The sequence below is a fragment of the Struthio camelus genome, chromosome 13, assembly GCF_040807025.1.
Source record: "Struthio camelus isolate bStrCam1 chromosome 13, bStrCam1.hap1, whole genome shotgun sequence".
In the NCBI taxonomy this organism is placed as follows: domain Eukaryota; kingdom Metazoa; phylum Chordata; class Aves; order Struthioniformes; family Struthionidae; genus Struthio; species Struthio camelus.
This window is the reverse complement of record NC_090954.1, coordinates 2,894,313-2,909,271: the sequence shown is the minus strand read 5'-3', so window position 1 is coordinate 2,909,271 and position 14,959 is coordinate 2,894,313. Positions and strand designations below refer to the sequence as shown.

At 43.4% G+C, this 14,959-nt stretch overlaps 1 protein-coding gene across 15 annotated transcripts in view; it reads right to left on the bottom strand.

Annotated features, from left to right (window-relative positions):
* Positions 1 to 14,959, bottom strand: part of FNIP1 (folliculin interacting protein 1) — a 73,460-nt gene that overhangs the window by 16,073 nt on the left and 42,428 nt on the right. For 10 of the 15 annotated variants that reach the window (XR_011143996.1, XR_011143995.1, XM_068960007.1 and 7 more), the window contains 9 exons: positions 14,323 to 14,466; positions 9,901 to 10,001; positions 9,574 to 9,648; positions 8,937 to 9,028; positions 6,242 to 6,325; positions 5,148 to 5,219; positions 4,237 to 4,372; positions 3,508 to 3,709; positions 2,601 to 2,686 (listed from right to left, as the gene is read on the bottom strand). Coding sequence is in view for 13 of the 15 variants with exons in the window: in XM_068960007.1 (XP_068816108.1) it covers positions 2,601 to 2,686; positions 3,508 to 3,709; positions 4,237 to 4,372; positions 5,148 to 5,219; positions 6,242 to 6,325; positions 8,937 to 9,028; positions 9,574 to 9,648; positions 9,901 to 10,001; positions 14,323 to 14,466 (992 nt within the window). In the remaining 2 variants the exon portion in view is untranslated. Of the gene's footprint in view, positions 1 to 2,600; positions 2,687 to 3,507; positions 3,710 to 4,236; positions 4,373 to 5,147; positions 5,220 to 6,241; positions 6,326 to 8,936; positions 9,029 to 9,573; positions 9,649 to 9,900; positions 10,002 to 12,910; positions 13,199 to 14,322; positions 14,467 to 14,959 lie in introns of those variants that run through there. The other 5 variants (XM_068960011.1, XM_068960009.1, XM_068960017.1 and 2 more) reach the window with 2 other exon arrangements.

The window sequence follows — 14,959 nt, the reverse complement described above, 5'->3', positions numbered from 1 at the left end:
CGGGATCATGCAGCCAGGAGAAAAGCAGTGCCGGTCCCCCCACCTCGGCGACTTAAGGCTACTCCAGTCACCTCGCAGGACCAGAGACGTGTGCGTCAGCTCCACGCGAGAACCTCTGCAAGCCTAGCAAAACAGAATGTAAAATAAGCTTTACCATTTAAAAGGAAGTGTCAATTTTCTCCTTCAAAAAAGCCTACAATGAAGTACAGCAGCTCGGGGTTGTTGTTTCAGAAACAGCAGCCCACTGCAGTCAGCACCCCTCTTCCCTCCAGCAGAATTTGCTAAGAGGGTAGCGATGAAGGCAGGTCTCAGGTTCAGCGAAGGACTCAGCCTCCTGACTTCCCCGTGACTCCAGCGGGAAAGCAGACGCCTGAAGAGATAATAGTGGCCTAAATGGGTTTGCTGAATCGGTGCCAAAACATCTTTGCATCCAGCCTTCAGTATTTAAATATGCCCTTTTTTTTTTTTTTTTCCCCTCCCCACTCTATTGCTTTGCTTTCAGAAGCAAGTGGCTCTTGCCCGTTACAAAAACGCTGCTCCAGCTAGGAGGGCCGGCAGCACACCTGAGGCACCGCCAGGGCACAGGCGCCTCGGCGGCCTGCGGAGCCGGCCCGGCGCGGCCCTGCCGCCCGCTCGCCTGCCTCTTAGCATACTCAGCTAAAAAACAGAATCGCCAAAGTCTGCTGCCCCGGGAAATTCATTTATATGAAATTATACTGGATTTAATTCACCTCGTCACACTATTAAAGAGTAATATTTATATCACCATGGAAACCTCTGCATAAAACCGGTAGTTACACACAGGCTTCCAGTGGCGGTTACGCAAGCTCCGTGTCACGCGAACGATCGCATCTCGCAGCAGCCCAGACGAGGCGGCTGCCAATCTCGCACCGCGGAGCGGGACGTTATTTTCCTTCTCGGCCTGCGTCGGCAGGCTGACAGCGGCCTTCCCCTCCTCAGCTCAAGCTTAACGCTTCCACGCGGCCGAGGCGCGACCCCGCCGAACCTCCCTCCGAGGAGGGCAAGCCGAGCGAGGGGTATCTGGCCCGCGCCAGCGGTTCTCAGGCTTATTTTTCCGACACTCGACTCGGAGGGGAGCTGCCCTCCCACCGCTCGGAGACTGTTTAACTTGGAAGGACAAAGGAGAACGGACAAAGTCCGCCGAACACGTCCTGAGGGGGGAATGTTTTTGGGGAGGTTTGGGGAAAGCAGCGGGGCGGACGGTTTTATCAGGGGACGGGAACGCGCAGAAGTTGCTTTGGGTGAGAAAGGGGAGGAGGGCAGAGCAGAGCGGGGAGGGCGAGCAGAGAAGCCTGTGGCCGCGCCAAGTCGCTGAACTCGTCCCAGGCCCCCTGGGCAGACTCCACGGCTCTCGCCGGTCACGAGCTCCCTCTGTTCCCGTCCTTGGCACGGCTTCTCCCAGCCAGTTCGTGCTGCAGGCCCACGTACTACCTTTTCCTTGCCTCCTGTTCCCTCCTGAACATACCCTCTGCCCTCCTTCCCAGTTACCCTGAGGTGCATTCATCACCCCCCGCTTCAGGAACTCTTTGGGAACTGTGCTTGGAGGAGAGAAGGGAGACTTAAAATATATAGATATATCTATATAGATACATTATAGATATCTAGATATAGATATATCTCGATAGATAGATAGATAGTGCGCCTTCATCCTGAAATATCACCTAATCCACAGAGTTCAGTTAATAAATAGTACTACAGAAAGTTGAGTGAAGCCTCAGGATCCTTCACTGTTAGGTAAAATACAATCTGCAACCCAAACAGGTCAGAATTCTCTTTTAAAAAGAGGAGAGCACTGTCTGCTACAGTGTCTTTAAAAAGTAGCTCTAGCCCCATTTTGAAAGGAAGCACCCTGCCACTCCCACCCAAGAGGAGATGAATCACTTGAAATGGACGGATTTCATTTTAACTCCCTCCCCATTACTTAAACTATGGTAAGAAAATACAGTTAAATGCCAGGGATGTGCTTATCTGCATTACTCTGTATATTAACTGCTGAATAGAGGCGTCTCTGCAGGTACTGATAGCCAGAGATTACAGCACTGCACCTCTCTGTGCGAGGAAGATAGTCCTGCTTTTTAGTAGCTGGTTATCTGAAATTCCTTTTGAGCAGAATTTAGTGCAGAGTAAAGGTCTTGCTTTGCTCACATATCAGGAAAATATACACTAGAGGAGGATTTCTCAACCATGGATTTGCAATTCCTCTTTCCCCATCTTAATGGGACATTAAAGACAACTTAAGACGTTGCTGGAAACTTCATTACTACCTAGAACAGTAAAAAAACGTGATCATCTATGCCCTACGTACACCAAACTCGCACGGGTACACATACTTGCCAAAATCTCAAGCCACAAACAGATCATAGTAACTTGTTACCAGCTAATCCCTTCATTACACATACTTCTTCAGAAGACATTAGACATCCTATACTTTTATAGAAAGGGTCAAAACCATTTTCCTTTTCAGATAAGACCTCCAAGGGCTAAGAAAACCTACACGAAGGAGAAGATCCCTCTAGGGCAGACTCAAATGCTTTTGAAGAAACAGACATAAAAAAAAAAAAAAGAGACAAACTGCTCACCTGAATTCATTAAGGGCATCAACAATTCTGTTATATGCCAAACTCCGCTGACTGGCATCAGCTGATCTACGGCTCATTTTCATAGCCTTGAAAACAATCATTAAACAGGTAAGTAACACCAGACATAGCTACAGAAGCACAGAAAATGGAAAACAAAGTCATGTGTTTGACTTTATCTTTCATGCAACTAGTCATGCAAATAGTTTATTTAAGCGATAAACGATGGTACAAGTGCCAGCTTTCATATCTAAGGAAAGATAGGTGAGGCACATGCATTTGCAGACTGTCTCTTCTGTGCTTTTCAAGGCACAAAAGGGGTCAAAGTTTTCACTGCAATGGCAAATTAATTGCTAAGCATTTCCTAGAAGAGGGATTTGAAGCAAATCTAACTACGCATTTGAAACCATTCATTCAATCTTTGAAAATTTCCTATACATCAGAATTAGGGGGCTGGGGGAGAAAGAGAAAAGCATGCCGTTTATTTACGGTTCGGAATAGCCTAGAAATAGGTTCTGATCCTGCAATCCACTCAACTCAGATACAGCTGAAATAAGGAGGTAAACGTGGCCTTAAAAGCACCCTTCCACCTTGGCTGATCCAAGTGACTGCTCGACCTTTCAGCAGCCATGTAGTGTAATGCAGCATGATCTACCCCCATCCATGCTGTGCCTTTGCTAGCAATAAGCAGCAGCATCACAGGTGTTGAGCAAAGCCCCTCTCTGGTGCAATTCCAATACCAGAGACCAAGTTCCAAGTTGATCTCTCTCTTTTTTTTTTTCTTTCTTTTTTTTTTTTTAAACACAGACAAGTAGCAAGAGTTGGAAAGTAAATCTGAAAGAGCTGAGGAGAAACACAGAGCAATTCAAGCGCAAACTACAAGTGCAAAAATCCAAAAAACTGTGTTTACCTGTTCTATGGCACTTTTCAGTTTGTTCATGTGACTCTCGAAAAGAGGAAAGTGCGAGAAGAAGAATTCATTAAATTTGTTGTTTTCATCTTCATCTCTTGAGAGTGAAAAAATGACTCCAATTGCTATCTTTTTTTTCCTAACAATTCCTGGGCTAGGACCAGAGCTGTCATCTGACAAATTAAAGCTTTCATCCATAGACCTTGAAGCACGGAAAAAACAGAAAGTTCATGTAATCCACTGTTTAAAATGGTACCTTGGTTTCTTGTGTAAAACTCTAGGACATTTAACATCAATGAACACCTTTTGCTTACAGTTGTTGTCAAATCATCACCTTTGATAACACCCATTTTGCAACTCTTAAAGCAACCATTAATTGATCCTGCAATCACAAAATCTGGAACCAGATTCAAAGTGTTTGTGGGATTAGAATACGGTATCCTATAGTTCTCTCCTGCTTCTGCCAAGAGTTTGTGTTGCGAGTAGGATTTTAGGGCTTTTTATTCTCAAAAATTTTACTGAAGGCTTTCTACTTAGTGAAAAACAATGAATGCCATGAAGAAACAGATGCCAAAAAAGATCAGGCATTGAACTACAGTCTGACTTACACCTCTGTAAATACCCCACAGAAAGCAACAGCAAGAACAGATGTATGTATGCAAGAACAGAATCAAGCTGACAAAGGTGGAAAATTATGAGAAGCAACCAGCATTATCAATCCCAGCTCACCATCGAGGGAAGACCCCATTCTCCAAGCTGGTAGTCTGACTGCGACGCCAACGCCGCTGGTAACTGCTAGCACAGCTTTTGTTAAACGAAGAGCCAGGAGATGGAAACGGAGTGATGAGGAGACTGCTAAGAGATGCTGCAATAATAAGAGGAATAAATAAAAATCTCTCCAGAAGAAAGAGTATTTGGAAAATAATACCAGTGATTGAATGAAGCCCCTTGAGATAACTGCATGTTGCTAACTGAGTGTCTTCTCTTTTGCTTATCTACAATTCTTATCTTAAAATAACCAGTTTATACTAACTTTAACAAGATCTACAAGCACTACAAGGGTGGGACAGTCCTGCAGCTTTACATAATACGCAACACATGCACAGGGCAGGCTACCCCTTGCTCTGTTTCATCAGCCATGTGTATCGGGAAATAAATTCTTTGTGGAAAGCAGTAACATTAATCACATCCTTTAAAAGCCTTTACAGTTTTAAGTGACCAATATACTGATGTTTTTTGTGACGGTGGGAGGAGAGGGGTGCAGAGGGAAATTCACAATTTAACATTCTGCTCCACGTCAGTTTGATATGATGACAGAGAGTATTGTTTGGAAACACTGAAATCGATTTCAACATTTGATTTGACTTGTTCCTTTGCAGCATGCTTTGATAAATGGCACTGCTGTTCAGATGAGCTCTGCGAGGTTCCTCAAAGAAAATCCTTGATGCCTAGGACACTCGTACATACATATACAGGTATGCGTTACTGCATATATGTAACAAAAAAGAACGCTCGCATTTCAGCACAGAACGATTATCTGGCCTGGTTTTAGAGGTCTCATTGACAAGATGGATGAAATCTAGTGAATGTTACTGAATATTTTCCGAGTCTACTGGGTTAACACATGAACCTGACATTACCAGATCTTGCTATACCGCTGTCTCTGTCCTCGTTCTGCTCCCTCCCGGGCATATCCATAGGGTTGCTGTGAACTGTAAAACAAGGAATACCAATTAGCAGGGGAATATATAGTTCCTCTCTTGTTTGCAGATCTCCATGTAATTAATGAAACAAAAACATGCTCATTAATTCAGATCAACAGCACTGCACAAGGCCATCACCAAGAAAGGCTGCTAAGCTGAACAAGCCAAAACACTTATTTGAAAAGCTTTACGTATTCTTCTGAAGTCCACATCTCCACTTTAGTACAGACTGAATGAGGCTCACATTCCTTATTTCTTTACATGGATATTTTTCAGTGCAATTTTAATGTATTGAAAGGGTGCTAGCCATGTAGGTAGTACTCAGTGTACAGACCAAAAAATATCACCAAAAACAATATAAACAAGACTGCATTTATACACCACCTTTAGCAGGTATTGTATATACAATTTAAAGAAGGATTTTACAGCGCTGTCTTGAAGGAAAAAATATTTTTACATTGCAAGCAGTGTATTGGTTGTTCAACAAAGCTGTAAGCTATCTGGATTCACAGGCTGCTTATAGAGTAGATCAAAAGTGTCTCAGGCTTAAATGTGATACATTTTACAAATACATCTGTGAAACAAAAGCTACTCAGCCATGGAAATAAGAGACAGACATTAAAAGCAAGAAATGTCCACTTTACATATGAACCTAGACTATTACATATGAACCTAGACTATGTTTAGTTTCTAGTTTGCTTGAAGCAAGTCCAGATTAAAATAGCTTGACACTACTGTGAATTATGGACAGAAATATGAAATCCATCATCAAATGTAGGAATTTCCCAAACAAAACAAAGAACCCCAAACAGGACCATTAAAGCATCTGCTGTCCTCTGGGGATTTAAAACATGTATCCAGACATGAAAAGGTATGAAAGCAAATATCACTGTCCATTTTATATTCTAAAAAATAAAAAAAAAATTTTTTTTTTTAAAAAGTCTTATTTCCAGGGCTAAACTACAACCGCCCGCCGTTTCGTCACACCAGCGAGCTTAGGCACACAGCACAGCACACAGCACACTGCAAACCTGCAAAGAAAGAGGCGCTCCGGATCAGGCGGAGCGGACCTTGCTCAGAGAACGCCCGCCTGGGGCTGCAAAGCTGTGAAAGACCTACACGGCAAAACGTAAAATACATAGGAGAGAACGGGGTTAGTAAAGCAGAACGGTCTGGAGGGAGGGAGGGAGGGGGCCTGGGCAGGGAGAGATAAAAGCCGACATCAATGCGCACTCACATATACGGGAGAACAGCCCTTGCGCTCAGTGAGAATGGCGATTCAAGGAGAACAACTTACACTTGGAATACATAGCATTTATAGAACGAAAATCAGAACAGACCCAACTTTACACTGTCTCCCATACAAGGATGGGGTTTCTGTCCAAGGGCTTTTTTTTTTTTTTTTTTTTTGAGAGAAAGTGAGTTGAAAATGATTAATTTATGCAGGCTCAAAGCCTAACTCGATCACAAACGGGAGATTCATCGTGGAATACAATGTTTGTTTTAACATCCACACTGGCAGGAGGGCGGCTGAGGAAGGCTGTCACCGAGGAAGATGGGGGAGGAAATGGGCCAAGGCGGGCGTAAATTCGTCTTAGCAGAACCAAGAGAGAATTGGAGGCTGCAGTAGTTGTGAGAACAGACTGGGCGCATCAGGTCAGCGAAACGATCATACAGAAAAATCCACGTTCGCAGTCTTAGTAGTCCCTACTAAAAATAATTTTGGACTGCAGATAAACAAAGGAGATTGAGTATATTTACTTTATACAGAGGCAGAAAAAACGCACGGGGGCTTTTGATGAATTAGTAGCCAGTTCCTCTCCCAAACCTGAAGCGACTGCTCGCTCAGAGCTTCCCGGCTGCAGGAGAGACGAAGGCTGCGCTTGAGCAGAGCTCCCTGCCGCGCTCTGAGCCCGTAATTCCTCATTCAGGGAAAGGACAGGGAAGCCTTTTTTTTTGTTTTTTTTCCCCCCTTCTTTAAACCAGCATGTCTAAACAAAGCAGCTTGTAAATAAGTTCCCAACCGAAACAGAGCGCGCTGCTTGCAGGGCAGGCTGGCCGGAGCCGTGAGTCAGAGGCATTCCTTCGCCTTCGACCCCCCTGTCAGAAACGCTGCAGTTACACATTAACTTTACCTGCTTCACCCAGGGCGCCCTCGGCTTTGGAAGGGGAACTGTAAACAAGCGCTGTCAAACAGGCTGAAAACGCGTGCAGCCCGGGTACCGGCATCCCCTGGCCCGTTCTGGGTACCCGCGTGGCCGACAGCCGAGGTGCCCGCACCTCCCGAGCGCCTCCAGGCCAGCTACCTCTTCTGCACGCGGGGAAGTGTCACCATCTCTACACCTGTATCATGATCAGTCCGCACCCGCTTGTTGCGATACCCATAGTTGAACTTGCAGTCTCAATTAAATCGGTGAAAAAACGCTTTGCCAGGCACAGACCGCAGCCACACAGCAAACCCTTAGAAGTAAATGAATTCTTTCCCCTCCCTCACAAATCTGGGCACCTAACTCTCTTAGGCATGGGGAAAAAAATCACAACAGAAATCTGAGGGGAATAATAAATATCAAGGAGAAAAATGCATCTGTTTAACTTCCTTGACTTAGTGCAGGCAGGAAGTATTTAACAGATAATAGTATCTTCCAGCTTCATTTGGCTTCCCTTGTAAGTTAACTGCTGGGAATGATTTTAACAAGGTATACAGCTTTCGAGCCTGAAAAGCATTTAAGCCCACGCTTAGCTTGAAAACACAGCTTTGTCTTATCAAAGCCAGTAGGAAGGAGAGAAGTAAACACTTAGACCCAAGGAGAATTAGGACCATGTTAAAGGCAGAAACCCACTCGAGAGTAACAAAGTCATCAAATTCACTTGACACTTCCTCAAACCCTAGTAAAAAAAATATACTTTACATAAAGCAATATTCTGGAAAGCAAATATAAAAAGAAGCCTCCTATTCCAACTATTATTAAAGACATTTGAAAGGGAAGTACACAACCCAAACCAAGGGAAAGGAAGGAGGTGCTGAGCTCATCAGGCTGCTACCCTGGACAGCTGAGCGCCAAGTACAGCATCTTTTCTATCAGCTCCAACGTCCCCGTGGGGAATAACCAACACCTTCCACTCTTTCTGCGATCTAACGCTCCCTGAGCCTTCATCCACCACTCTACAACAAAGGCTGCGAATCGGGATGGCTTTTCAAGATTTCTTAACTTCCAAAATTGGGAGGGGGAAAAAAAAAAAAATTCTTTCTAATTTCATCAAAACCTAAAGCACAACTGTGCAAGGTTTACTCGCATGGAGCATGTGGCCACATGCACTCAGGTGGCCAACGGAGAGTACAGGACACAACAAAAGTTATTAACAAGAATAAAATTCTGTTCCCTTAAGAAAAAAAAAAGAAGAAGAATCTGAGTAAAAACCAGGAAACAAAGTTCTCTCAGAATTCTACAGACTGCTGACTTCCAAAATTTTCTGTATTTGAACTGCAATATATCTATCTGTATTTTTATATACATGTATAGACAGCTGAATATAAAAAGGGGGTTTATCCTGACCCACTGCTAATTCCTTGAACTGTCTGATTTCTGCTCCCCCAAGCCCTGCCAATATTAATTTTCTGTAGAGTCTTTAGCTCTCCTGTCTTTCCATTTAATCCTTTTAAAAGACTTTCATGTTTTGTGATTACTCAGTTAAAGATACCAGGAAATAAAATCTGTTTGTAATTACCTATATTTCCAAGAAGTCCATTCATAATTGTACTGTGGTCAGGCTTTAGCGTATTGCTGTCTTGATTAATGAACTCAAGACTGTCCTGCAGCCTAAAAAACCCAGAAAATAAAACACACAACAAAACCAGTAATTTGCATTTCAGTATAATACAGCATCACTGCTTTTTTTTGCCCCAGTGAAAGGCACAAGACAAGAACTCAGATTTCCACTGGAAAAAGCTTTCACAGCCTATGCCATATGCTGAGCTGGGTTGATTAACACACAGAAAACTGAACACTGAGGAGTATGAAGACGGACATTTTTGTAACGTCTTTTTCATCACCATGGGCTGAAGCCCCCAGCTCCGCTGCTCTGTGCCCGTCCTGTCTCCTTGGCCAGGTGCAGGTACTTTGTACCTTACAACATTAGGCTCTACCATATCAGCTCTAAAGGAATGGTTCATTCTTTCACTTAAAGCAAACTGATATGAAGACAACCACAAGGAAAAGGTGAGGACACTAGTGACGGGGTATAACAGAACAGGAAACAAGTTATTTTTTTAGAAAAATAATCTAGAGGTTCCTAAAATAACGCTCTTCCGAGTTCTTGCATTCATTTGCCCATATTTACCGGGCATCACTTCCAATGTACTCACGTATTTAGACTGCCATAGATGCTACTTCCAGTGCGAGCCGTGAAAACCTTGCTGAGCATGAGCTGAGGAGGTGAGCTAGGGACCAAAAAGGAAGATGTCAGTCAGAAGCACAGTGCCAAGACCGACTTTCGTTTCCATTTCATTTACCTCCAGATTTTACAGACCTAAACATGACATAAGCACATTTTGGGTCAAAAGTGACATCAGAGTAACTTTAAAGTAGACCCAGAAATTCCTTTTACTCTGCACTTGTCGCATTCAACTCATTACATATTAGCACTAAGGAGTTAATCTTCTTAAAAGACTAGCAATAAAAATGAATCTTACCGAATCTGGTGGATTTTCAGCGTGGAGCCCTTGTAGCTCATGGCCACAGAGCCAAACATCATCTCGCCAAGCATATTAGCATCAGAGGAGCACCGAGAACCCTGCAAAAAAATCCATTTGTTGTTAAGCATTTTAGAAGCACACTTCGTTTTAAGGCAATATATGATTAAGGAAAATATTTCTTATTTAAAAAAGATAAACATACAAAATCTCTCTCTTTCTCTACTACCGCTTGTACAACTCAGTTAAACAGTTCAATAAAACTAATGCTAGTGTAGAAAGTGATCTTCAAATTGGCTGCGAACTAAATACTAAAATCATCTAACCTAAGCCATCTACTGGGGAGCTGCAGATGTAAATTGCATTGAGTCAGCGGGACAAAAACGTTTAATGTTAAAGGGGATGATTACACACTTTCCTGAGTAAGAGCCACTGAGCCGAAACCTTGTATCTGCTTGAGCAGAGATACAAAAACAAGAAGAATCGTAAATTCCCTAGCAATCCGCTTACGCAGAGCGTGGCCTGCAGCCAAGCTGGACCAGTGGTTCCTTGACAAAGACTGATTCATAACTCCCTGCGGATGGTGTCTGACTTCTGATATGGCTTTTTCCCTGTTGCTCTTGTGATGGTACCAGGAAGGAGCCACGGCACGGTGAAGCCACGGTCCAGCCGAGCGTTTCCTGCAGCTCGACTGGCGAGGGCTGGCTGTAAGCAATACTAGCTAAATACAAAAGAGGAATGTCACTACGCAGCGTCGGGGGCCAGATCAAGTACTGCAAACAAGAACCGTCAGACTAAAAAGTTACTCAGAGCGACCAACTGGATACGGCTGCCTAGCTGACAGAGGTCAGCTTCTTATTTGTATGCTTTCAGCGATACAAGATTATTCTCCCCTTCCCCAGGGCTATATCTTCTCCAGCTTCTCAGATACTTCATAGGTGAGGTACTTTGGCACTGTACATCGCCTTCGAGGTGTGCAGTAACACTTCATTAGGGTAACCCTTCCAGAAGGAAGTCCTAAAATCTGCCACAAAAATAACCTCCTGCTTGGAAAGCGCTAAGTGCTGCATCTCCGTGTCCCTAATCCAAACTCTAAACAACCAGAATCCTCACCCAGATTCCTAAACAGGCTTGGAATATATCCAAATATTTTGCCCAGCGCCATATAGTGAGCTAACGGCACAGTCAAGGACAGGGTGTCCGCATCACAGATTCCTACCGGGCATAAGGACCGATATGAAACGACCACTCGCTGTCCACGCTAGCCTGCAGAACAAGGGCAAGAGCAAGGAAACGCTAATCGTGTCGAAGGCAACACACTTCAAACACTTTTTCACTGTTTAGCTCTTTACAAGCACTCGCAATTAAGATGGTAGTATTTTAACAGCCATACTATCAACCTCTGGAATCTGCCACTAATGCCAAAAAGACAGGAGATGAATAAAAGTAGCAGCAACAGTTACAAAAAGGAAGATATAATTGCAAAGTTTATTAGTGTTCCTACAACAGGGCAAAAACTGATCACTAGCTGGGTCACAGAGAAATTCCCATCTTTACCTCCCAAGATACCATACTGCCTAACTGCCCAGCTGCAGTGTAGGTAGTACTGGAAAAATAAGACCTTGAATTCTGTAAATATGACCCAGAAGCTCCAAGGAAATGCAAGTATGGATGTTAACAGCACTAGGAAACGACAGGCCTGTGAGCATCACAAAATCTTGCATTAAGAACACTGCAAATTACTACAGCCAAATACCATGATTATTACTTTAAAATCTGTTGCAGATCTCAAACTGAAGAAGTCATTCTGAATAAACGTCAAGCCCTTGATGGCTGGTTTTGGTTTCAACTTTCTGCTAGCGTGAATATTTAATTCTAAAGCTGGGGAAAAATACTTAAAAATAAATTATCGATTCTCCTTGTCAGGAAACTGAATTAAAAAAACAAGTGAAAATCAGCTGCTTTCAAATTTAATTACAGGGGTTTCCCTTCCCTCTGAAAGGCGAGATGAGCAATGTTGAAGGCAAAGAGGGTGATGAGCTGCAACCATGGTCTGTGTCAGTCTGGGATTTCATCTACCCCTAATGAAAATGATTTGCCATACATAACAACCGATGCATATATTTAATACAGAAACACTGCTACAGCTCAGCTCTTTGAGCCTTTAATTCTACAAAATAAAGGTCAGTCAAGACCAAAGTAGAGTGCAATCAACTGAGGAAAGGGGTTAAAAATTAAAAGCTCAAATGAAAAACAGCCAAGGAGCATCTGGCAAAAAGGGCACGACCCCAGGCACTGACAGCTTGGACACAAACCAACTCCCTAGGTCATATTTATGAGCTCACATAAAAACTGATCATAAAATACCCACGGAGTGTTTGTTATTGCAACATTAGCATATTAGAGGTAGTAAAATTTACACGATTTGGAAATTACATTTCTGAATATAAAATTCATAGCAGTAAGAACATATATAAATTAGAAACGCAATATAGAAATAAATCTCAAACGTCATGATCAACCAGTCAGCCTGGAAAAGAAGATGTACAGTCCTGAAAACATTGACAAGCAGATCCAGAGGTAATACTGGTGTAATGACTTGCAAATAACTGCGGGCAAGTTCAGAACCAGGTTCAGCTTCATCTTAATGGATTCTAATCACATTTGTGAGGGGTCTGGAAAGAACATAATTAAAAATACCGCAAAGAAGCCTGGAAGAAAACATCGTATTTCATCTTCCAAAGAACAATTAAAATCACCCATATATAGTCATGTGTATCTAAACATGGAAGCATACAAAGAACTATGTAAAAAGTCCTATTAGCACTGTATTGTTGGGATTTCCATTTTGTAGCTTAAAAAAAGAAACACACACACACACACAGAAAAGCACCTTATACATACTGTAACAACATGAAAACACAAGTAACTTTCTGAGATCTCAAAATACAGCAGTTAAGCAGACAGAAGATAGGAAATGCCAGGCTGGCTGATGCCTGCACAAACTTACTATGGCCCTTTTGTATACTTCTTTACTGCATGAGAAAATTTATGTCATGAAGTCACGTATTTACAGATCTCTGCTCATTTGCTGGAGGAGCCCGGAAAGAGCGCAGGGAACGCAGCAGAGATCCCGCAGTGGACGCGCCGTGCAAGCCCAATGTACGCTGGAAGTCTCTCACTCGTTCTAGCATGGTTGCAGCCACACGACAGCTCAGCTCAGTTCAGTAAGATCTGGACTAGGTGACATGCATGAGGAAACAGGGACTTGCACAGAAAAACTTTAGACAACTTTAAAAGATGTTGTCAGGCCAACCAATAACATTAATTTCCTTTAATGATGTTAAGCATTGTTTGCACAGAGCCTGCCCAGTAGGAAGGATAATTTCTGGCTGGGGGGGCGGGGGGAGGCATCGTTTTTCTTGGTCGCACAATGCGTGAAGGAGCTTATTTTGTGCTGGAGGGAAGCTGCTGACAGAAATGACATGTCTCTTCCTTTCATAACCACAGCTAAATGCCCTTCCAGGAAGGGAGGAATAGAAAATAGAGCTTCAGCCACCTTACTAAAGCTGTGGAAGAGTGCGAGGAGAAAGAGAAAACAAGAATATGCAGCTCGCCAAATATAGCAACTGCTAACGTGACAGTGGGAAAGCCAGTCCTGAAAGGTTCTTCATTTATATCTACGGTAGATTAAGACATCAGTAGTACTGTACTTCAGAATATGTTGTGCAGATAGCAGCTTCCCTCAAACACACAATTACTTCATTACAAAGAGTGGAAGGGCTTAGTTCTATTTTAGGCTGGCTTAATATAAAACACTTGTGATCCATGGAAGGAGAGATGACAGAAATATATGTGTGTCAGATGACTCTAGCTACTCTCATGGCCAAAATCTCTTATGTAAAACATAACTCAAGATCACTGAATCCCCTCTCCATAAAGCTGTTACCCAGCTTATCCCTACAGGTAGTGCATTTCTGCACTACTTCCCTGCCACTTTGCAATAAATTACTTCATCTATACTACGTATAGATATTTGTCACTCATGACTACACCTCAAACCTCTGAGGTTCGTTCCTAAGAAAGGGAGGGTCAGCCGCTTCCATGAAAGAGGAGCATCCTTCAGACTGCCCAACGCTGTGCGCAAGGCTGACCATGAGCGCCATCCCCGCAGTCACAAGACATGACAACTGCCCTAGAGAAACTCCTGCCGTTCAAGACACATCTGAGAGAACCAGCTAGCTGGTTTTAGAGTTGTTCAGACCCCAAACCATAGAATTAAAACATGACTCAGTTGGAACCAAAGTCTAATTTCAGGTGGTTTAAAATATTCAGTACCTCACCTGCCGTAAGAATTTGACATGGTTAAGCAAATTGGAAAAAAAAAAAAAAAAAAAAAAAAGGAAAGGAAAGGAGACTCACCTGATATTTCGGACACTGTTCTTTCGCATCAGAGAATGAGGAGGATGAATTGATTGAACTATCCAGGGAAGAAGAGCTATCTCCTCCAGGCTTCAGCTGGCAACATTTCCCAAAAACTCTCACCTGGGCATCGCTGCACAGTTTCTGAAATACAGATAACGCGTGTTGACATGAAGACCCACAACCACAAAAATCACTGCTTAGTAGCACTGTACTTTCCTTTTGAGGTAAGACGTTTAACAGCAGAGAAGCATATGCCTCAGGAAAAGAGTTAACAGTATTTATTAGTGTCTCTTGCAGCCCGGCTGAAGATAAGAAAGCTGGGCTCCTTCACTTCCTCTTAGCAAGGAGCTAATAGGTTACTCCAGCTCCATTTTCCTAAGTAGCCATCCACCTCGAAAGCTTTACAAAATTCAATTTTAGGCCCAGAATTAGGAGAGAGGATGGCAAGAAAGCATGCGGTGGAGGGTGGTGACGATGGGTGCCACCTGCACTCGCCGCGCCAGGTGTCCAGTGGGGCAGAGTTTGCTCTGCGCTGCGCACGGCCCCGGCGTGCCAGCCAGATCGTGGCAGGAGCACTCCGCTACGCACAGGAAAACTGTGGCGCAGATAAGGAGTAATCAAGTAAGAACAACAG